We start from the raw sequence: 24,651 nt of genomic DNA on the forward strand, positions 1-24,651 counted from the left end.
TTTTCACTTTTGAAAATCTCAACATGAACATTCTTGGTCGAAATACGTCGAGGGGTTCAGAAGATATAACACCCACACCCAAATGACCTTGACCTTTGACCCCTTGACCTTTGTGACCTAATCATTTCATCGTCCCTTCTTACTGTATCACTGACAGAAGTTTGGTTGTAATCCGTCCGGGGGTTCAGGAGATATCGCGCCTACACCCACATGACTTTGACCTTTGACCCCGTAGCAAGAGCCACGATTTTCTCTTTTTTGCAGTACATATGATACTTTTATTTTATCTATTTCTTTCTTTCGCAGATTCTCACGTGCGATGTATGAAAAAGTAGGCGTGACGTCATTTACGCACCTGGCCATTACGTGACGTCACAAGGGGCGGTTAAATGCAGCAGAGCCGAAATGTGACGTCACGTTACCATGACAACCGCTGTCTGATTCAAAACATCCGACAAGGGGCTTTACAACGTCGTCTCTTGTTTCTTATTCTGGGAGGAAGCCAGTATACTGCATAGAAGTGCGAAAACTACTATAAATGTATTCATATGGATACACCACCTTCTTTTGTACTCTGTAACTTTCTCAACAATAAATATTAACAAATCAAATCAACCGTCTCTTACTCTAGTGGTGTACTATTAGGTAAATATTAGGTAAGGTATTTTTACTCTTTATATCATATTAAAACAAATTCATAAGTGAAGAATTCGTTTTCTTTCACCTTTTTGTCGCCATATTTGTTTTATACTCAAAATAATGTATAAGCTGTTGTTGTTCTTTCTCTTCTTCTCGCTGTTGTTGTCGTTAGTGTTGGTGTTACTCTTCTTGTCGTTGTTGTTGTTCTTGCATTTTTTTCTTCTTGTTTTTATTGTTGTTGTTGTGTGATGCTGCTCTTCGTCTTTCTGTTGTTGTTATTGCTGTTGCTGTTGTTGCTGCTGTTATTGTTGTCATTGTTGCTGTAGTAGTAGTAGTAGTTGTTCCCTAGGCAGTCTGGCCGAACAACCCCGAGTCCCTAAGGAAGGCCATGGCCGAGACCGGGCTTTCCCACAGAGCTCTCAAGGAGTGTATGTTGTGTTGTTGGCGTAGGTGATTGTGTGCAATGCAGTCTTGCATAATGTGCTTAATAGTATGGGGTGCTGTGTTGCAGATTGTGTGTAATGCAGTCTTGCATAATGTGCTTAATAGTATGGGGTGCTGTGTTGCAGATTGTGTGTAATGCAGTCTTGCATAATGTGCTTAATAGTATGGGGTGCTGTGTTGCAGATTGTGTGCAATGCAGTCTTGCATAATGTGCTTAATAGTATGGGGTGCTGTGTTGCAGATTGTGTGTAATGCAGTATTGCATAATGTGCTTAATAGTATGGGGTGCTGTGTTGCAGATTGTGTGCACTGCAGTCTTGCATAATGTGCTTAATAGTATGGGATGCTGTGTTACAGATTGTGTGCAATGCAGTATTGCATAATGTGCTTAATAGTATGGGGTGCTGTGTTGCAGATTGTGTGCAATGCAGTCTTGCATAATGTGCTTAATAGTATGGGGTGCTGTGTTGCAGATTATGTGCAATGCAGTCTTGCATAATGTGCTTAATAGTATGGGGTGCTGTGTTGCAGATTGTGTGCAGTGCAGTCTTGCATAATGTGCTTAATAGTATGGGGTGCTGTGTTGCAGATTGTGTGCAGTGCAGTATTGCATAATGTGCTTAATAGTATGGGGTGCTGTGTTGCAGATTGTGTGCAGTGCAGTCTTGCATAATGTGCTTAATAGTATGGGGTGCTGTGTTGCAGATTGTGTGCAATGCAGTCTTGCATAATGTGCTTAATAGTATGGGGTGCTGTGTTGCAGATTGTGTGCAATGCAGTCTTGCATAATGTGCTTAATTGTATGGGGTGCTGTGTTGCAGATTGTGTGCAATGCAATATTGCATAATGTGCTTAATAGTATGGGGTGCTGTGTTGCAGATTGTGTGCAATGCAGTCTTGCATAATGTGCTTAATAGTATGGGGTGCTGTGTTGCAGATTGTGTGCAATGCAGTCTTGCATAATGTGCTTAATAGTATGGGGTGCTGTGTTGCAGATTGTGTGCAATGCAGTCTTGCATAATGTGCTTAATAGTATGGGGTGCTGTGTTGCAGATTGTGTGCAATGCAGTCTTGCATAATGTGCTTAATAGTATGGGGTGCTGTGTTGCAGATTGTGTGCAATGCAGTCTTCCATAATGTGCTTAATAGTGTGGGGTGCTGTGTTGCATCCTGGACAGGCATCAGCGACGGAGTCATCCACCCTCTTCTGGTAACTCAAGAGGGCTGGATGATGCCCACATCTCAGCCTGGCCAGGTGGACCCTGTCCACACGAGGGAGATAGGATTCACAAGGGTGGATATCAGGAGGCCGTGCATGCAGCTGTGTGTTGTCTTTAAGTGACTGAATGGAGCAGCGAATGATCTGAGTGTGGATATGCTTCTGGAACCTGGTCTGAAGTGGGCGAGGGGGGAGAGATGACAGTATTTGTGTATGATATCATGTGCTGGGTGTTGTTTTGATGTTCCTTGGTGTGTGTCGATGTGCTGCCATGTGTAGTGGATGGTGTGGGTTTGTGGAGGCTGCAGCGAGGATTTCGGTGCCTCTCATGTCTAGATGATCCTTGACTTGGAGGACTTTGGTTACTTGGTGTAGGTGGTCTGTGGGTATAGTAGCTGTGCAGCCTGTGATTACTTTTAGGGCCTTGTTCTGTACGGTCTGTAGGGTGTTGTATCGTCCTTTGGTGAGGTTAGGAGCCCAAGCAGGGCTTGTATAATTCATCACTGAACGTATGTATTGTTTGTATACTGTGGTGGTGGTTTCTTTGTTGTGTCCGAATGTTGTGTGGGCAAGTGACCTTAGGGCGTTGAGTCTTGGTGTTATTTTATTTTTAATGTTTGTAATGTGTTATTTAAATGACATTGATTTATTGTACGTTACACCAAGGATTGTGTGTGTGTGTGTGTGTGTGTGTGCTAACGGAGTGTTGTTTATGGTGAGGTGTGGGATGTGACTGTGTTCTGCTGTCCAGTTTGTGAGAAGGGTCACTGTGGATTTGGCTGGGGCTATTTTGAGCCTGTTTGTGGTGAACCATTCGTGTAGTGTGTTGCGGTAAGGCTGGAGTGTGTGGGGTGTGGGTATATCGTGAATGTATAGGTTAAAGAGTGTAGGGGACAAAACAGGTCCTTGGGGGACGCCATTTATGAAGTTTCTGATGTTCGAAGACTGACCGGCAAATGTTACATGTGCACATCTGCCTGCTAAGTAGTTTGCCAGCCAGGAGCGGTGGCGTCTTCGCCGTGGGTCTACCCCCCAGAGGCTGTCGAAGCAGAAGAGGAGGACAGCATGGTGGCCAAACCACCGCAAAACCCTCCGGCCCCTCACGGGGCCCGAGAACCTGGGAGTGGCTTCGGTCGCCCGGGCAAGTACCGCATCATTGTTGCTGTTGCTGCTGCTGCTGCTGTTGTTGTGGTTGTTGCTGTTGTTGTTAATGAGGTGCAGAGGAATACGAGGATGTTGCATAGGAGTGGACGTTGGAGCTGCACCCCCACAGGGTGCACAGCAGTCAGTGTCCCGCAGTGGATGTCAATGTCCTCAGTGTACCACAAGTGATGTGTTGAACCTGATCAGTGTACTGACCTGATGTTTTGTAATGGATAAGAGAGGCATGGATCGCCGGTATATATTGGGCTGACTAGCTTTTATTTTGGACTTCCATTTATACTTGAGCGACCATGAACTATTTGTCGTGCATGGTTTTGATTCTTCAGGCGGAAGATGAACTGTGTGCCCTATCCTTCCCTTCCCTTCCATGGCCATGAAGGGGTAATGAATGCTAATTGTAGGATATTCAGGGGCGTAGTTACTGGGGAGACTAACCCCACCCCCCCAATCCTAGTGAGGATTTGACCCGCCTTGATCCCCCAGTTGTGAGGACGGACACTATTATAGAAGTCTCCCCTAAAAAAAATCGTCTGCTAAGAATTGAAGGAAAAAAAAAAATGCCGAGCTGAAGGATTTACTTTATCTATATCCGGCTGTGAACCCTTTGGCCTTAACAAAACCATATTAATTCATTCATATATAGCAGAGCTTGGAATTAACCTAAAATTATCACAACAACAAATTCTTCAGTCGCTCAATATTATCATTGTATTATTTGTTTACATTTCCTTGCTCAAGGCATATATAGAGTATGAAATGCTAATAATTAGGGTTGGATACCTTTTTTCTCGGTTCTCAGATGATCGGATCCCATGCTCGTCTGCGAGTACTGTCAATCTAGCGGGTATTTTCGCTAGTTCCATAGATAGTCATTTACATTTAGCGACAGTTTTCATCGCTTAGCTGCAAGAAGTCTATGTGTATTCTGGGAACTTTTGCATCGTTTTAGCAATGTGCTTGAGATTTTAATGGTTTTTCTAGTAACATATATTTTGAGAGATTACTTTACAATATTGTAGGTATTTATGAGTGGAAGTTTAGCGATATATGAGACTGTAATTAGTAACCCTGTCATCAGCTGGGTGTTGAACTGACAGAGGAGCAATGACGCTAGAGGATTACTGTCACGAGTCATTTTTCAGCAAATGTGTTCTCCAGCTGGCCAGGACACTAGCCCAGATCACACCTACGTCATATGAACAGGTAAAAAAAAAAAAAAAATCTCGTAACTTGTAGGGCTCTCACCAAAAATAGACATCATAATATTAGTATCGTGTCCTTCCCTCAGTAGGTTTCATACAGGTAACAAGCAGACTCGGGTAATTAAGGTGTTTAGATATCAGTATTAATTTATGAGACTTGTATAGAGTGGTGCATTAGATTTGAGTAAAGGTATTAGCGTAAGTCGGGTATATTAAGAGACGTTGTAATTGTAAACCATTTCTTGATTGCGAGTGAATGAAGTAGGTAACTTGTATTGCAGGTATAATAATAAGGAATTAGGGAAATATAGCAACCAGTTTCCTTCAAGCATTACCACTTTTGATATTTCGAAATTACACCCAGCTAATGCAGACACAAATTAACATGCACGCCACTTAGTTTTCGCAGTTATAAGTTAATGAGGAGTGGGATGGGAGTTGTCCAGCTCCTGGCTGTATGCATTATGGCATCTCTATCTGTCTATCTGTCTATAGCTGGACGCCATAATCCCATGAGGGGTGGCCGTTAGTCTTTGAGTTAGTTGTTTTATGGGGAGGGGCACTAACCCTCCACCAACCCACTTGTTGACACGTAGGGAACACATATGGGTTGGTTATATGGTTACCACCCAGCATTGTAAATGGTTTCCTGGCTTAAAGGAAACCATTTGGCTTGTCACTCAATGGAAAGCCACCTGTAAAGGAAAGAAGAGTAATAAAAAGTGACAGGAAAGATGGGAGAAATAGGAAGAGAGGAGGACAGACACAGAAAAAGAATGATAAAGGTGAAGGAAGAAGTGGGCAGCACTACATCAAGTGAGTGGATGATGGTGAGATATAGGAAGAGAGGAGGACAGGCACAGAAAAAGAATGATAAAGGTGAAGGAAGAAGTAGACAGCACTACAGCAAATGAGTGGATGATGGTGAGATATAGGAAGAGAGGAGGACAGACACAGAAAAAGAGTGACAAAAGTGAAGGAAGAAGTAGGCAGCACTACATCAAGTGAGTGGATGATGGTGAGAAACAGGAAGAGAGGAGGGCAGACACAGAAAAAGAATGATAAAGGTGAAGGAAGAAGTTTTGGCATCTGCATTAAAAAGAGGTTAACTTTGGTAAGATCATTGTAACATAGATGTGATAATGGATGGAGGTTCAAGATGGAGATATTCCCCTTACTTATTACCAAGTACATAAAAAAGCATTTGTGATGTGTTTATGGAAGAGAAGTTGCCTAGATTTTCAGTAACTAAATGGGAGGCGTATTAATTTCAGTGTTTTTTCAGTTGGATGGAATTCCAAAAATTTACCCCACTTTTTAGCATGATGTAGTGCTGCCTACTTCTTCTTTAGCCTTTATCATTCTTTTTCTGTGCCTGCCTTCCTCTCTTCCTATTTCTCCCATCTTTCCTGCCACTTCTTATTGCTTTTCTTTCCTTTTCAGGTGGCTTTACATTGAGTGACAAGCCAAATGGTTTCCTATAAGCCAAAACTATTTAGCCTACAACGCTGGGTGGTAACCATATAACCAAACCATACGTGCTCCCTATGTGTCAGTTAGTGGGTTGGTGGAGGGTTAGTGCCCCTCCCCGTAAAACAAATAACTCATTGTCAAATGACCCCCCCTTACGTGATTATGGCGTCTGGCAATAGATAGATGAAGAGCATATTTTGTGAAGCCCCTTGGTTGAACTAGATTAGGAAGTACAGTAAGTGTTGATGCTCATTTTGTGGTTAAGTGCAGTCATTGATTTGGGGCATTTCCTTGTGCCAGTCAGTACGAGTATATCTGTTTGTCTATCTGTCTGTCTGACTGTCTGTTTATCTATCTTTCTGTCTGTCTACAGCTGGACGCCTTAATCCCGTAAGGGGTGGCCACAAACAGATCACCTCAATGTCACCCTGTCCCTTGCCATTTGCTGCCATCCTCCCTCAGCTGACACCTCCCTCTTTCCCATACTTCTCCACTCCATTCTTTCATCTCATTCTTGATCTCCCCTCTCTCTCACCCCTCCACCTCACTCACATACATTCTCCTCATTAACCTCTCACTCTCCGTCCTCTCCACCCCATCCCTCCATCTCATCTTCCATCTCCCCCTTCCTCTCCCTTCCACCTGACTCATACACTCTCCTCATTAACCTCTCACTCTCCATCCTCTCCACTCCCTCCCTCCCTCTCATCCTTAGTCTCTCCTCCCTCACCCCCCCTCCACCTCACTCACATACATTCTCCTTGTTAGTCTCTTGCTCCCAATCCTCACCACATGTCCAGACCACCTCAGTGTATGTCTGACTCTATATATTGACTCTGCAGGTGGAGAAACTAATAAATCAGTGTCCGTGTGAGAGCCATGGTGGTGTGTTCCGAGTGGATCAGCGTGGACAGGATGCCGTGGTGGCGCTGGGGGTGTATTTACTGGAGTCCGGCTACCAACACAAGACTCCCATCCTTCAGTATCTTCTCAGGCTACTCAAAGCGCTCCCCAAAGCTGTCTGGCTGGATGAAAAGAGGATTACACCTGTAGATCGTAAGTGTATATTATAGATTTGCAACGACAGATGGAGGCCATTGTGTGTGGTGTTTGTATGTCTTGGTGTTTTTATTACAGAAAAGAATTACACATGTAGATTGTGAGTATATACCGTATTATAGATTTGCATACGACAGATAGAGTAGAGGCCAGTGTGTGTGTGTGTGTGTGTGTGTGTGTGTGTTTTTTTACTATTTATTATTTTTTGTTATGACAGAAAAGGATTACGCCTGTAGATCATGAGTGTATATTATAGATTTGCATACGACAGATACAGGCCTCACTTCTCACAACATTCATCCAGCCAGCTCGATCTCTTGTCAGACCCCTATAGCCTCAATGACTTCCATACCTCTGTTCCTCACACACTCATCCACCATATCCTTCCACCTTCTCCTTGGCCTACCTCACCTCCTCCCTCCTTCAAATTCACTCAGATATACCTTCTTCACCACTCTATTGTTATCCATCCTCTCCACATGACAATACCATCTACGTACACTCTTTTCAATTCTGGTGTCCACAGACTTCCTCACTCCATATCTTTCACAAATCACATTATTTCATATCCTATCCACTTTCTGTACTCCACATACATTCCTCATTAATCCCATCTCCACTGCCCTCACTCTTTCATGCCACACCATAGTCTCAAATCCATATGTTAAAGCTGGAACTATGGTGTTCGTATGTCTTAGTGTTGTTATTACAGATGTGTTTTATGTTTTATTAGGTTTTTCTTGTTTTTTGCTATTAAAGGGAGGGTCTAGTTGGATTCCCCGGAGAGAGAGAGAAAGAGAGAGAGAGAGAGAGAATCATCCATGCATGTGTACGTTAATGGACTTTCATGGTGCAGTAGTTTATTTCCTTAGGACTGTAGAGTAATGCTATTTTGTAAGCAAGCTGTATTGCAAAAGTAAATACAGGCAATATCAGTCAGTCCTTTATTCCCTCTTTGATATACAGTAATTGATAATGATATTGGTGGGAAGTGGTGTTGACCATCATCCACTCACTTGATGTAGTGCTGCCTACTTCTTCCTTCACCACTATCATTCTTTTTCTGTGAAGCCTTCCTCTCTTCCTATATCTCACCATCATCCACGCACTTGATTTTGTGCTGCCTACTTCTTCCTCCACCATTATCATTCTTTTTCTGTGTCTACCCTCCTCTCTTCCTGTTTCTCATCATCATCCACTCACTTGATGTAGCGGTGCCTACATCTTCTTTCACCGTTATCATTCTGCCCTCCCCTCCTATTTCTTCCATCTTTCCTGTAACTTTTTATTACTCTTCTTTCCTTTTCAAGTGGCTTTACATTGAGTGACAAGCCTATTGGTTTCCTGTGAGCCAGGAAACCATTTACAACGCTGGGTGGTAACCATATAGTCAAACCATACATGTTCCTTACGTGTCAGCAAGTGGGTTGGTGGAGGGTTAGTGCCCCTCCCCCTAAAACAAGTAATGCAAAGAAAAACAGCCACCCCTTATGGGATTATGGCATCTGGCTATAGATAGGTAGATAGACAGATAGACTAATGATGTTTTCTTTCAGGTATGCCGGTGGCGGAACGCTTCAGCTTCGTATTAACAACACTCCTGACGGACATCGCCGCCAATTGTGAAGATGTTCGTGAGGAGATCATCAACACTCAGGTGGAAGTCCTGTCCACCCTCACCAGCGTCATCATTAGAACTACACGCGATCAACACCTCTCCAGCAACAGCAAAAGTACACTGGTTTGGGTGTAGTCTGTAGTACATTGAGATCAGATGTAGAATGTGAGGATCAACTTGCCTAGCCCCAGACTCCTACACTTCTCATAGGGCATCGTAGGATTGGATGATGGATGGATGTAGAAAGTGTTAAAAGAAATACAGTGAGGTGGTTTGGCCATGTGGATAGAATGGAGAGTAAGAGACTAATGAGGTGAGTGTATGTGAATAAAGTGAAGGAGGGGAGAGGGAGGGGGAGACTGAGGATGAGATGGAGGGATGGAATGGAGAAGTATATGAGAGAGGAGGGTGTGAGCTAGGGGGAGGGCAACAAAATGACAGGGGACAGGATGACATGGAGGTGATTTGTTTGTGGCCATCCCTTACTGGCTTAAGGTGTCTGGCTGTAGATAGGTAGACAAATATGTAGATTAATATTCTGTATCTGCTTAGTGTTATTATATGGAGTTAGGAGTAGAGACAGACAGGCAAGTAGGAAAGTTGGGAAGCATGGAGGTGGTGGGGATGTGCTGGAAGGTGTTGGGAGAAGTAGTACCTCAGATGGTATGGCTGTGTTGATATAATAGACAGTAAGAGATTGACTAGAAGAGTGTATGTGAGGCAGAGATGGAGACTGAGGATGAAGAGGGATGGAGTGGAGGGGGAGAGGGAGATGGGGAGACTCAGGGTTAAAGTTGAGGTTTGGGGTGGAGAGGTAAATGGGTGGGGTGGAGGGGGACAAGGAGAGGAAGAGGGAGGGGGGGAAACTGAGGATGAAATTGAGGATGGGGTGAAGTACCGGTATGTGAGTGAGGTGGAGAGGGAGAGGGAGTGACTGATGATAAAGAAGAGGGATGGAATGGAGAAGTATATGAGAGAGGTGGAGGGGGAAAGGGAGATACAGGATGATGTTGAGGGATGGAGTGGAGAGGTATATGAGTGAGGATGGTGACTTGTAGGAGGTTAGTTTGATGATGCAGGACAGGGTGATTTTGTTGCTGTTACTAGAGTTACCCTGGTGGTGTAGTGGGTTAAGGCACTTTATATGAGGGCAGTGAGGATTTACATCAAGGTATGGTTAGGTTATATTCCTCAGTTATTGCCACTCGGGGGAAAGCAACTACATGTCACCTCAAATATCTGGACATCAGTAGCCTAGCCCTGGTACCCTACACTCCTGATTGAACACTAAAGAGTTGATTGATAGGTACCGGTAGACGTTATTTCTGTTGATGTTCTTGAAGAGGAATATAGCAAATTGTAGAAGAGGATTCCATATTTTCTGAGTACCAGCTTACATCAAGCCATTGTCAGGTGGAATAGAGGTTGGGAGGATACTGTTGGGTGGTTTGATTCAGCTCAGGAGAGACTTTGACTGGACAGGTTAAGTGTAGCCTTCATTAACCTCATAACCAGATGTCTCCACCATGCTCAATTCATTCCTGTGGAGGTTGCAAGAGCAGTGCATGAAAATACAGTTTGTTATCATGTTGGTGCAGAAGAGGGATGCCTTCATGTGGTGGCACCAATATAACTAGGTGGCCCAACTGCCTGATCATGCAGATATCCTTCAGCTACTTCTCTATCCCCCAAAAGGAGGATGGTGAACTACAGAAAGACAGTTTAAGCCTGTAGTTCAGTGGGTTCACATTTCAGAGTTACTTGGGACTACAGCTACTGTACTATGATATCAGATTCAAGGGTTGTTTTGTTGTTGTGGCATACTGAAGTTGCCCTTCTCTTTCACTGCACCATCCTCCATGCAGGGGATAGGAGATTTAGGGATATTTATATAAGTGGGCAGTGGAGGAGGGCAGATACATTGGTGCCACCACATGAAGGCATCTCTCTCCACTGTCTGGATAATGGTGCATACTGATGGAGCTTCTGCTGTGCTGCATTAAGGTATGTTATTGTTTACTGTGTTGCAGTTGTGTTGTGCCGCGGTCCTGTGTCTGTGGTGCTGGGTTTGTGCCGTGCTCTGGGCCGGTCAACCTCCGCCGGGCCTCTGTTCCTGCGTATATTCCCCGAACCCACCATCCCAGCCCCCGTGCCAGCCGAGCCGCCTCAGATGACGAAGAAGAAGAGCTTCAGTAACTTCAGGCCCATCATTCCACGCTCACTGTCCTCCACACTTCCTTCCTGCCCTGATGCCGTCTCCCTCATCAGTGTGGACAGTGATCGGGATACTGGGTGAGTGCTGTGGACTCGTAGGCCTGTATTTATAATCACCCCTAATCTGTTTTGACAATGAGCAAGTCTTATAATGGGTAACTTTATCACAGATTGCCGTGTTCAATTTTTTTTTACAAACTGGCATAATGCAGTGCTGGGGTTGGAGTTGTATAATGCATCTAAACTAACACTCCTTTCAGCTGAAGTGTTAGGCAAGTGTGGCCAGACTGAAGGTTTGATTTGACTAGTAACCAAGGAGACTCATTCCTGTCTCATAGCTAAGGCTCATGCGCTTGCAATCACATTATGATATTTAAGTTGTGGAGTAGCCTTGTTCCGTAGATGCAGATAAACTGTCTGTATTCTAAACAGGTGTGTTGGTGTTACATTCCTGTTGCAGTTTATGTGAAGGAGTGTTGTGGTGTTGGTGTGGATGTGATAGTAAGTGTTAGGAGAAATACATTGAAGTGGTTTGGCCATGTGGAGAGGATGGAGAGGGAGAGACTAAAGAGGGGAGTGTATGTGAGTGAAGTGGAGGGAGAGAGAGGAAAGGGGAGGTCGAGGATGAGGTGGGTGGATGGAGTGGAGAGGTATATGAGAGAGGGGGTGTGAGCTGGGGAGAGGGCAGCAAAATGATGGGTGACTAGGCAACATGGAGGTGATTTGTTTGTGGCCACCCCTTATGGGATTAAGGCATCTGGCAATAGATAGATAGTTAGACAGTATAGTATTTAAGTTGTGGAGTGTTAATGTTCGTTTTATTTTCCTGTTGCAGTTTACGTGGCACTGGTGGGCCTGGCAAGCGACCCTCCCTACAGTCCCAGCAGTCGGTGCCGTACGACCCCAAGATATACTTTTTCCAGAAGTACGGATCAAGCTTTGGGGCAAAGTTTCCTCAGTTGGCTCAGTATGACCACACCTTAGTGTTTCCAGTCCAGCACCTGCAGGTAAGTGAAGGGGAAAAGGAAGTACAGGACTGATATTATTGTGCTGTGTCTGCTGCATGATGTAGGAAAGGTACAGGGAAGTATAATTATGGAGAAGGTAAGGAATATGATGTGCTCCGAGCCAGAGGGGCAACTGTGCATTTTGCTTGTTTTTGGTAATTAGTTGTTAAACTTTGACATGGCTAATTATACAATGGTAAATTATACTTATATGCATTTTATTGTTTAGCTTGAAAGTGCCAGCCAAGACAATTAAAATGGTGGTAAACATGACATGTTTAACCCTTTAACCTAGGGCATTGTTTTGCCCCGACTGGCCTCTCCCGCGGGGGTTCCAGCCAAAATGTAAACAAACTTTAAACCTTTATAACTCTGCACAGAATAAATCTAGAGCGAAAAATAAGGTACCATTAGAAAGTACTAACCTTCGGCTTTGCAATGATGTATGTTTCATGATTTCATTGACTATCACTGGATGGGCAGTGCCATTAGAAGTGAGCGATCTAAAATCACTATTTTTCGCACACACACCATTACCAAATTCCAACCTCATTCTGATAATAATACTATAAACATATATGAACACTGCACATACAATAAACACCCACTCTGTGTTCACTGAGGCAGGTAAAAGGCACTGTAATTGCCCGCACTTCACTGCCACATCAGCGCTGTTGTCACTCACACAGCTGGACAGATACTGATGCGTGTTTGGTCAGGGGTGGGGTGGGGGGCCCAGGGGGTGGGAGGTGGGGGCCCGGGGGGTGGGAGGAGGGAGGTGGGGGTCAGCTGGAGTGAAAGAACTTAATAGCTACTCTCCCTTGAAACAATTGGCGCACGGAAAAAGCGCGGGGTATTCAAAATATTCACAAACATTCGAGAATGACACCCGTGGTTTGGTCCAGTTTTTGCAATGTCATTCTGGGATGACACCCGCGGTTAAAGGGTTAAAGTATATTACACTTTGGTAATTAGATGTCAAAGCAAATAAGCAAAATGCACGGTCGCCCCTCTGCCTCAGAGCGCCTCATATATCAGAATGCTTAGTGAATGATGAACAAGATATACGGTAGCTTGGGAAGTATGGTATGAATTATAGAAAAGGCAAGGAATATAATTAATGCCTGGTGAATGCTGAACAAGGTGGGTTTATGAGTGGTAGGGCTTGTGTGGATGAAATATTTGAATAAGATTGGAGAAGAAGAATTTAAGAGGGAATGTAAAGTAATGCAAGAGTTAACTATTACTCCCAGTCCTTCATGTATACAACAGGTCAGTGCTGCAACTGTCTTCCTCTGCCTGTATTTCCTTCTGTCTGTGACCTCCAGTCTTTTAAACACACTGTGTCCCAACATATTAAATTTCACAGATCTTGAATTTGGCTCTCTGTTATCTTGTTTTTTTTTTTTCTTGGAGGGAACAAACTTGTGGGCTTCTGGCCTGTGGTTCCTTCTTCCATACATTAAAAAAAAAAAAAAATACATTTATGGATTAATAGGGAAGAATTGTGGAAGGTTTTCTGTAATTTGTTTAACATGCTTTCACAATGCATTTTTCACCATAAAACTATTAAACCACCGTACGAGTGATTTTCATATAACATCACTGCTGTTCATGGTAAAAGCTTTCAGAAGCAGCAGTGATGTTGATGTAGTTCACCCTAGCAATGATCTTAGCACAGTATATCACTACTTCTTCGGTGGTTTGGCCATGTGGAGAGGATGGAGAGTGAGGGGCTAACTAGGAGAGTGTATGTGAATGAGGTGGAGGGGGGAGAAAGATGGAGTGGAGAGGTATACGAGAGAGGAGGGTGTGAGTTGGGGGAAGGGCAGTGTAATGGCAGGGGATAGGGTGACATGGAGGTGTTTTGTTTGTGGCCACCCCTGATGGGATTAAGACATCTGGCTATATATAGATAGATAGTTGTAGGACTTTAGCATGCATTCATCCATCCATCATCCAATCCTACATTGCCCCATGAGGAGCTTAGGACCCCGGGGCTAGGCAGTTGGTCCCAACATTTAAGATGAGAGTGAAGGACTTTAGCAACTAACACATAATGATATACCCATCCACAAGGTGAAATTCAGTGTGATAATTAGTTGCAGTCTTGAGTATGATTTATTATTAGCTGAGAATATAATCTTTTCATGCTGGGACACAAGCCTCACTTAACATTGTAGTTTTTAGGAACACATGTACAGTGTTCATCCATCCATTTTCCAATCCTGTGTTGCCCCATGAGGAGTGTAGGAACCCAGGGCTAGGCAAGTTGGTCCTGACATTTAAGATGCGAGTGACATGTACAGTGTTAAGGAGGAATTACTGTGTGTAATGTGGATGGAAAAGTATTGAATGCTGTAAGGAGTTTGTGAGGTACAGTACATCCATGGGCGAGGTGTGGGGCCAAGAACCTGGTAACTTACATAACACTCTCAGGCAGGGAACTCAGCCTTATTCCTGGTAACTGACCTTGCACAACACTCTCAGGCAGGGAACTCGGCCTTAATCCTGGTAATTGACCTTGCACAACACTGTCAGGCAGGGAACTCAACCTCATTTACATAGAGTGTGGGCTGAGAGTACCACACATACTGTTCCTATTCCTGTGTACATCTGTTGGGTATTCCTTGAGGTAATCTGGACCTGGTAACCTTGGATGGATGCTTTGCTTGGGGAAGAAAAACTCCAATTTCAAACCAGAGACCCTGAATAAAGGTTGGGAACATAACAAGCATCTATCTGTCTATCTATTTATCTACAGCGAGACGCCATAATCCTGTAAGGGGTGGCCGTTTGTCTTTGAGTTAGTTGTTTTAAAGGGAGGGGCACTAACCTTCCTCCAATCTACTTGTTGACACATAGGGAACACATATGGGTTGGTTATATGGTTACCACCCAGCACTGTAAATGTTTCCTGGCCTACAGGAAACCATTAGGCTTGTCACCCAATGTAAAGCCACCTGAAAAGGAAAGAAGAGTAATAAAAAGTGACAGGAAAGATGGGAGAAATAGGAAGTGAGGAGGACAGACACAGAAAAAGAATGATAGAGGTGAAGGAAGAAGTAGGCAGCACTACATCAAGTGAGTGGATGATGGTGAGAAATAGGAAGAGAGGAGGTCAGATACACAAAATGAATGATAAAGGTGAAGGAGGAAGTAAGTAGCACTACAGCAAGTGAGTAGATAATGGTTGCCACCACCTACCACTTTAATACAGACATTAAGAAAACTTGCCACATAGTAATTCCAGATGACATGGTGGGGGCTGGAGATGTGTTGTATCCAGTATCAGTTATTTGTCATCAACATATTAAAAAAAAAGGATGGGTGTATAGTAGAGACAGGATTCCAAGGCCTTGAATGATGAGTGAATGGAAGCATGACCCATGAGACTGGGCAAACTTGGGCTGTCTGGACATTGCTAATCCTAACCCTGCCCTAGCATGGGAAAGGAGGTCCAGATGATGATGATGAGGATGAGGATGATGATGATGATGACGATGATGATGATGGCGATGAGGATGAGGATGTAATGATGATGATGATGATGATGATGAGAATGACGATGATGATGATGATGATGATGATGATGTACAGTGCCATCAGAATCATAAATGTAGTGAAGTATGATTGAATAAGTGGATGTGTGCATGTGATTCGGTATGTAGTGTTTGGGTGAGATAGGCTGTGGAGTGCATAATTTATACAGTAGTTGTTTTGTGTGTAGGCTGCCAGTGTTATAAGGTTTCTCTCTCTCTCTCTCTCTCTCTCTCTCTCTCTCCCCCTCTCTCTCTCTCTCTCCCCCCTCTCTCTCTCTCTCTCTCTCTCTCTCTCTCTCTCACAGGGAATATGAACTTTTTGCTTTGCAAGATGTGAAAGTGAGATACTGTATAGTGTAATTTTTTTTTATGCAAGGAAAAAGGAACCAAAGGCTGAGCCCACAAAACAGTTCCTTCCAAGAAAAAAAACAAAAACAATACAAAAGAGAGCCAAATTCAAGATCTGTTCATATCGAGATGCCTGGACACACGGCGTTTGAGAAACTGGAGATCATAGGAAGTAGAAAATACAGACAGAGGAAGACAGTTCCAGAATTGACCTGTTGCATGTATGAAGGACTGGGAGTAATGGTTAACTCTTGCATTAGAGAATTGGACAGAAAAATGATGAGAGTTTGTTGCTAGATGGGTGCTACACACCCGTCGTAGAGGTGGAGAGATGCATGCAGACAGTTGAGAGGAGCAGTGACCATTGAGTAGCGATAGAAAAGAGATAAAGACGCAACAGTGCGGTGAAGAGACAGAGGTAGAAGGGAGCCAGTAAGAGGAAGAGAGTTAATGAGACGAAAAGCCTTTGACTCCACCCTATTGAGAAGAGCTTTATGTGGGGAGCCTCCCCACACATGAGAGTTGTACTCTACACACGGGCAACTAAAACCTGTGTATAAAGTCAACAACTGAGCAAGCGTAAAGTAGGCACGGAGTCGGTAGAGGCAGGATGTTAGTGGTGGGGAATAAGAGAGAAGCTGTATGTAGGTGGAGAAGGGAGAGAGAGAGAGAGAGAGAGAGAGAGAGAGAGGTATGTGAGGACAATGTAGCCTTGAGGTGGTTCTGTTATAAGCATTTCCTGTTCTGAGGTTCCCAGGAGATAGCAAGGCATTGATGATGATGATGGTGATGGTGATGATGATGATGAGGAGGATGGTGATGATGATGATGTTAATGGTGATGATGATGATGAGGAGGAGGAGGAGGATGGTGATGATGATGATGTTAATGGTGGTGATGATGATGATGATGTTTATGGTGATGATGATGATGAGGAGGAGGAGGAGGATGATGGTGATGATGATGATGTTAATGGTGATGATGATGATGATGATGTTTATGGTGATGATGATGATGAGGATGAGGAGGAGGAGGAGGATGGTGATGATGATGCTGATGCTGAGGAGGAGGAGGAGGAGGAGGAGGATGGTGATGATGATGATGAGGAGGAGGAGGAGGAAGAGGATAAGGAGAGTGATGGTGATGGTGAGGATGATGATAATGATGCTGATGATGATGCTAAGGAAGAGGAGGAGGAGGCTGAGGATGGTGAGGATGATGATGGTGATGATGATGATGAGGAGGAGGAGGAGAAAGAAGAGGATAATGAGGGTGATGGTGATGGTGAGGATGATGATGGGGATGATGATGATGATGAGGAGGAGGAGGATGGTGATGATGATGATGATGATGAGGAGGAGGAGGAGGAGGAGGATGGTGGTGATGATGATGATGATGCAGTTTTCATTTTCCCTCTAGAATATGATGCAAGTCATGCTGATTACTAATATAAATAAGAATTACCCAGTTCAGTGGCTGCTGTGCATAAATAAATCAGATTAATGCAGGATATAAAGAGATGAGGAGAGTGTATGTAAGTGAGGTGGAGGGGGGAGAGGGAGGGGGAGGCCGAGGATGAGATGGAGGGATGGAGTGGACAGGTATGTGAGAGAGGGGTGTGAGTTGGGAGCAGGGCAGTGAAATGGCGGGGGACAGGGCGACATGGAGGCGATTTGTTTGTGGCCACCCTGTACGGGATTAAGGCGTCTGGCAATAGATAGATTGATAGATAGAGATGGTAACACACATTTTCTCGTTTGACCTTGATCCTGGTGTATTTATGACTCTGTACGAATTACTGGGAACAGAATTTTAATACATTGTACCAGTATTAATGATTTTGTTGAATATGTCTATCTATCTAACTATTGCCAGATGCCTTAATCCTGTAAGGGGTGGCCACAAACAAATTGCCTCCATGTTGCCTTATCCCCTGCTATTTCACTGCCCTGCTCCCGTCTCACCCCCCCCATCTCATATACCTCTCCATTCCATCTCTCCACCTCATACTGGATTATTATGGCATGTTGATAGAAGGCTATGGTAACTGTTGTTGTTGTGGATGCAGGCTGGTGTGAAATATGAACCATGTGGACTGCAGGCTGAGGTTATTCTCCTGCAGTCCAGCCAAAGTGGGAGATGAGGCATGTTTGTGTAACTGGCCAGAGGAACTTTCTCTAGCCAGACACCATAATCCCATAAGGGGTAGCTATATGGCGTTGAATTAGTTGTTTTAAGAGGAGGGGCACTAACCCTCCACCAACCCACTTGTTGACACGTAGAGAACATGTATGGGTTGGTTATATGGTTACCACCCAGCAGTGTAAATGATTTCCTGGCTTACAGGAGACCATTAGGCTTGTCACTCAATGACAGGAAAGGAAAAGTAATAAAAAGTGACAGGAAGGATGGGAGAAATAGGAAGGGAGAAGGGCAGACACAGAAAAAGAATGATACAGGTGAAGGAAGAAGTAAGGAACACTACATCAGGTGAGCTGCTTACTTCTTCCTTCACCTTTATCATTCTTTTTCTGTGCCTGTCCTCCTCTCTTCCTATTTCTCCCATCTTTCCTGTCACTTTTTATTACTCTTCTTTCCTTTTCAGGTGGCTTTACATTGAGTGACAAGCCTAATGGTTTCCTGTAAGCCAGGAAACCATTTACAACGCTGGGTGGTAACCATATAACCAACCCATACATGTTCCCAAGTGTCAACAAGTGGGTTGGTGAAGGGTTAGTGCCCCTCCCCGTAAAACAACTAACTCGTGCCCCTCCCCGTTAAACAACTAACTTGTGCCCCTCCCCGTAAAACAACTAACTCAGAGACTAACAGCCACCCCTTATAGAATTATGGCATCTGGTTATAGATAGATATACTGTATAGTAGTTCAAGGGCGTGACATAGAGATTTGTCGTAATGTTAATTTTTTTTTCGTGTACAGTGGATGTTTGATTTAATGAACACCGATTAAGTGGAAGCCCATGATAATGGATTTTTTTTTTCCGGTATTTTTTTGCCTCATTAAAGTGAAAATTTCTGTTAAAACAAGTACTGTATTGGCCTAATTCTGTTAAGAAAATTCCGTATACAATAATGCATTTGTAGGGGTATTAATTATGGGTTCAGACTGCTGTGTGTAGCATTGAGAGTTAGCATAGTTTGCTAGGTTTGGGTTGCCTTCAAGGATTTAGTGGAAAGTACCTCAAAATACTGGAAAATTTTCCCATATATTGAGCCTTGGTTGTGGAACTTGACTTAGCGGAATATTCAAGATGATGGAATGGGGGTTGGCTGAATTAGTTCATTAATTCGAGCATCTACTGTACATGTAAATAATTAGTAGTGTTTCTTACAGACGGTCCTGGCTAATGCCAAGAAGCTGTTAAGTAAGGACGTGTTGTCAGTGCTGGATGAGATCGCCAGTGAAGTGTTTACCTCGTGTCAAGTGAAGATCTTCCCTTATCGGTCCCTGCGTGAGACTCTCAACTTGGTTATGGTCACACTTCTTAGGGAACTCCTCGCCTATCAGAATGGTAAGGACACTCCCGTATCATGTCCTCAGGCGTGATGGGGTGTTGGTGTGAATCTGCAAGTGTAAGAGGTACCCTGAGAAGATTTGGCCATGTAGAGGGGATGGAGAATGAGAGAGTGATGAGGAGAATCTATGTGAGTGAGGTGGAGGAGGAGAGGAGCAGAGGAGACCAAGGATCAGGTGGAGAAAGAGAGATTGATGAGGAGAATTTATGTGAGTGAGGTGGAGGAGGAGACAGGTAGGGGAGACCAAGGATGAGATGGAGAATGAGAGATTAACACGGAGAAATGTGTGTGAGTGAGGTGGAGGAGGAGAGATGTAGAGGAGACCAATGATGAGATGGAGGGAGGGAATGGAGAGGTATATGAATGAGGGTGATGTGAGTTAGAGGGAGGGAGGACTGAGTGACATGGAGGTGATTTGTTTGTGGCATCTACCTCTAGGATCCCAATCTATAGTTATAGATAAATCAAAAGATGTATGAAGACCATATAATTGAAACTAAGTATTGTACCACATCACAGAGCAATGTTTTATACAGTATGGTTGAATAGGTATGTACAGTTGACATCAAAAGTCCTGTTGCCACTCCCACTCTTCATTCCTTGCACTTTAAGAATCAGTGCCAGTGAATCCCCAGCAACTGACACGTATGGCTTCATTTGGCCCCAGATCAGTGTCAGAAGTGTCATTTGCTGCCAGAACACCACACTGATTTTTCAAAGTCTGTCGCTAGAGAGGCAGGAGAGGCAGCAGGACTTTTGATGTGGACTGTACAGTAAGTTATCTTCTCGTATTGTTGTATTATTTATAAAGGCTCCAACATGCTTCCATGCATTGGCCTTGGCCACCTAATGGCCTCTCTCCACGCTGCTTGATTTCTGGCAGCCTCCCTATTTAGTCCCTTATCGCTGAGGTAACATTCTATATGACCTTGTCTCAGGTCTATTTTGGTCTGCCACTCACAGCCCTACCCTCAATGTTCACACTTCTCACCTAACCTGCCCAATCCATCTCAATCTTTTCAGCATATGATTTGACTAGAGCATTGTATATTTAAGCTGAGACATGTGAAATGTGTGTTTGGAATATCCCCATATGCCTGTTGGGAGTTCCTTCCTCCTACCTCCCTTATTTTTAGCTGGTCAGTAGAGTATCATATTTACTGTGGCTCATATGGATTACTTATAAAGTAGGATCCAGAATTAAGTAAAAGCACAAATGGAGAACAATCAGACAACATGGGGAGTGAAATTGGCTGTTTCTTTATAACAGTGTGGCAATGCATGAAAGTGTGCAGGAGAGGGACACCTTCATGTGGTGGCACCATATAACTGCTGCCTGGTTATACAAGTATCTCTCAGCTCCCCCCCAAGCCCTATCTTCCAAAAGGCAGATGGTTGAGTGCAGGAGAATGGCAGCTTCAGTCTGTAGTCCACTGGGGATAATGTTCAAATGAGCCTGGGGCCACAGCAACAATATTAGCTGCATGAAATAATCATATGTTCATATCTGCCTCTCAGATAAATTGTGTGGAAGCATTCTTGATGGAACTGCCTTGTGTGGTAGCCCCAGTTCAGTTTAGGACCCTAAATCTGCCATCCAGATGGTGTGCTGCTTGTTGTGTTGCCTTTGATGGTAACTTTTTAATATGCAATGTGACGGTACAATCCACTGACTAACCAGTGTCCTGCCAGCAGTACAGCAGCACACAACCTTCATGTCACCACAGCAGCCTTCCTGTCACCACTGCAGTTTGCCCTTTCCAGTACTAAATGCAGTGTCATCTCACTCTCACCCTGAACTGTTTACTCCACCACCACCACATACATTCCATTGCAGTGGAACAATGTCACTACACCTGTGCCATGTGGACCTGTCACCTTATGGTCTGCCACACCTCACTCTCCCTTTCCCCCACTATAGGAAGTTGTTTATATATATATATATATATATATATATATATATATATATTTTAATGCTAGGATGAAGGAACCAAAGGCCATGAGCCGCAAAACTGTTCCTTCCAAGAGAAAAACAAAATACAAATGAGAGGCAGATTCAAGATTCGATCCTGGACACACTGCGCTTAAAAGACTGGAGATCATAGGCAGCGGGAAATACAGACAGAGGGAGACAATTCCAGAGTTGACCTGTTGCATAAATGAAGGACTGGGAGTAACGGTTAACTCTTGCATTAGAGAGTTGGACAGAAAAGGGATGAGAGTTTGTTGCTAGACAGGTGCTACACGCCTGTCGTAGAGGTGGAGGGATGCAAGCAGACAGTTGAGAGGAGCAGTGACCATTGAAGTAATGATAGAAAAGAGTGAAATCATACTATATGCATGTCTGCATTGGTTGACACATTTGTCCCAACTACTTGACACTGTGGTGCCAACGAGGAGCCTATACATGGTGGTGCTGTGCACTGTGTGGAGCTGCTGTGGCATCCGCCCAGGAGCCAGATCTCCTTAAGCTCTGTATTTCCTTGCACTTCACCATGGGAAGTACCCTGCTCTAACTCTGGTTAGGTGTTGTCTACCACAAAGGGGTACCAAATCCCTACATGGTGTATGTACAGTACTGTACTGTACTATACCTGTAGGACATTCCCACAGAAGCAGTTTCTTACCTGTGGTTGACAGCTATGCTCAGCCTGGCAAACTGAGATTAAACAATAACAGCACCAACATTGTACTAACTCAGTTTAGTGAAAATGAGGATGATAATGTTAGCTTAAGGACTGGGTGAAGGTGAGTAGGTTTTTCATTAATGATTTTATCCTGCCAAACAGATCTGCCCATCCCTTTCACTAAGGATGTGCAAGACTTTGTCAAAGGCCTGTTTCTCTCTGGTCAAACTGAACTGGCAGTCCAGCAGAATGAAAGTGGAGACAAGAGTGACAACAACAAGAAAATCCCTTCCATCAACCCGTACAGGATTAATGTGCAGGCCAACGCAGCGTGTATTGACCTGCTGGTGTGGGCCAGCGCTGACGAGACAGGTGAGTGATGATGGATGGATGGAAGTACAGTATCAAATAACCACATGCCACTAATGGTTATGGAAAGGATGTGTTTTATAAAGCAGCATTTCACAATAGTGGAAATCAGTGTACAATTCTAACCATTATGTGTATATTGCAAAGCACAAATCCCAGAAGAATAAGGCAATTGTGATACATTGCCAATGATTGGCAAATTTTCCAGCTGTGATTTTGATGCTGATATTTATTGACCATTGTTTGATGAAGTATAGGAGTAAACTGAATCACCGTCATTGCAGCTGGTTTCTGTTATTGTTTTCAGAGGCAGAAAGTTTGTGCAACCGTCTGACTGAGAAAGCCAACGTGCCACATGGACACCGCTTAGTGCTGGCCCACATGCCACTCCTGCTGGTGTGCTTGGAGGTAAGAGCATTTGAGTGGCTTGGTTTTCATCTGGCAGAACTGGGTCACTCCTACACCTTGATTACGGTGTCATAGTTCATAAAATTCAGTGAGCCTTAGCTGTGAGGTAAGAATGAGTCTTCTTGGTCGCTAATCAAATTATTACTTCAGTCTAATAGCAGCTACCAAACACCTAAGCAGAAAGGGGTTGTAGATCTTTTCAGGTTAAAGCAAACACAGTGTATGATATTTTGAGTCAGATATGTTGGTCTTATTGAGCTGAGTATGATGCTGAAATTGATTGTAGTGTTGTTGGTGATATTGTTGCTCAATTATGAGCTGTCTGGCCAAGCACACCTGTCAGTCATAGGCAAGCAACTGTCTCCATGGAGCCCTTGTACAGGTACAGTACAGTACAATGCACTGTGTGGGGATCTGGCACCCCATTTGGTACACAGCACCTCACCTGGATACTGCAGCTGCCCACATATAGGCTCCTTCTTACCACATCAGTGTATGGGAAATTAAACAAAATTCTTTCCAAGTTTGATAGATAAAGTTTAGAAAAGTAAAAAGCCATCTGGAACCAGCTTTAGGGAGCAAGAAAATAATGGCATAAACTGTTATCAACATCCAGTCCAGCAATGTAGTCGTCATTTTATTCTTGCCTTCAGGGGAGGGGGGTATTCAGCTTAGGGTAACCTTTCCAAACTGGTATGGTTAGATACAGCCTCTGTTAAGCCGTTCAGCAATGCACTTCCCTTGTAAGTTAAATAAAATAAGCTGGAGTTTGTAAGCTTATAAAAAGAACTCACTGAATTGAAGGGGAAGAAGTGGTAGGTGGTGATGACCATCATCCACTCACTTGATGTAGTGCAGCCTACTTCTTCCAACTCACAGAATTGAAGGGGAAGAGATGGTAGGTGGTGATGACCATCATCCTCTCACTTGATGTAGTGCAGCCTACTTCTTCCATCACCTTAATCATTCTTTTTCTGTGTCTGCCCTCCTCTCTTCCTATTTCTCACCATCATCCACTCACTTGTATGTAGAGGTGTGCGGTACGTAGGAGGACTACTGGGCCTTGAAAGCAGGCTGTGAAGCCTATGCCCAGAGTCGGTCACATTAAAAAAAAAAAAAAAAAAAAAAAAAAAAAAAACAATGTGGTGCTGCCTACTTCTTCCTTCACCTTAATCATTCTTTTTCTGTGTCTGTCCTCCTTTCTTCCTATTTCTTCCATCTTTCCCGTCACTTTTTATTACTCTTCTTTCCTTTTCAGGTGGCTTTCCATTGAGTGACAGGCCTAATGGTTTCCTGTAAGCCAGGAAACCATTTACAGTGCTGGGTGGTAACCATATAACTAACCCATATGTGTTTCCTACGTGTCAACAAGTGGGTTGGCGGTGGGTTAGTGCCTCTCCCCGTAAAACAACTAACTCAGGGACAAACGCCACCCCTTTTGGGATTATGGCGTCTGGCTATAGATAGATAGATAGTTTCCATTTTATATTTCAGATGGAAAATAATTTGTCTCTTCTTTGTGTTTGCACTGCAGGGCCTGGGTAAACTTGCCAGTAAGTTTCCCAATATCGCTGGCACTTGTATCAACTACCTGCAAGATTTTCTAGTCAGCCCATCACCAATACTGTTAAAGCTTCATCGGCAGCAGTCGGACTTCCTCACCCCGCACCAAGGCAGCCTCACTGTCAGAGGTTTGTCAGATGGTTTAGTACATTGTTTAATTTCATTTAGTTTTGTTTTGTTTATAAAGGCTTCATTGCCTGTGTCGACCTTGGTCACCT

General features: G+C 43.9%; 1 protein-coding gene across 1 annotated transcript in view; it reads left to right on the forward strand.

Annotated features, from left to right (window-relative positions):
• The first annotated feature begins 4,570 nt into the window (after window positions 1–4,570).
• Window positions 4,571–24,651, forward strand: part of Pi4KIIIalpha (phosphatidylinositol 4-kinase III alpha) — a 79,083-nt gene continuing 59,002 nt past the window's right edge. The window contains exons 1-9 of the mRNA XM_080280065.1: window positions 4,571–4,669; window positions 6,984–7,197; window positions 8,757–8,933; window positions 10,849–11,110; window positions 11,868–12,039; window positions 19,285–19,462; window positions 22,256–22,465; window positions 22,770–22,870; window positions 24,405–24,561. Coding sequence (XP_080136191.1) covers window positions 4,571–4,669; window positions 6,984–7,197; window positions 8,757–8,933; window positions 10,849–11,110; window positions 11,868–12,039; window positions 19,285–19,462; window positions 22,256–22,465; window positions 22,770–22,870; window positions 24,405–24,561 — 1,570 coding nt within the window. The remainder of the gene's footprint in view (window positions 4,670–6,983; window positions 7,198–8,756; window positions 8,934–10,848; window positions 11,111–11,867; window positions 12,040–19,284; window positions 19,463–22,255; window positions 22,466–22,769; window positions 22,871–24,404; window positions 24,562–24,651) is intronic.

This window comes from Coenobita brevimanus, chromosome 83 (assembly GCF_032717465.1).
Source record: "Coenobita brevimanus isolate Jiangsu-jjx chromosome 83, ASM3271746v2, whole genome shotgun sequence".
Taxonomy (NCBI): Eukaryota; Metazoa; Arthropoda; class Malacostraca; order Decapoda; family Coenobitidae; genus Coenobita; species Coenobita brevimanus.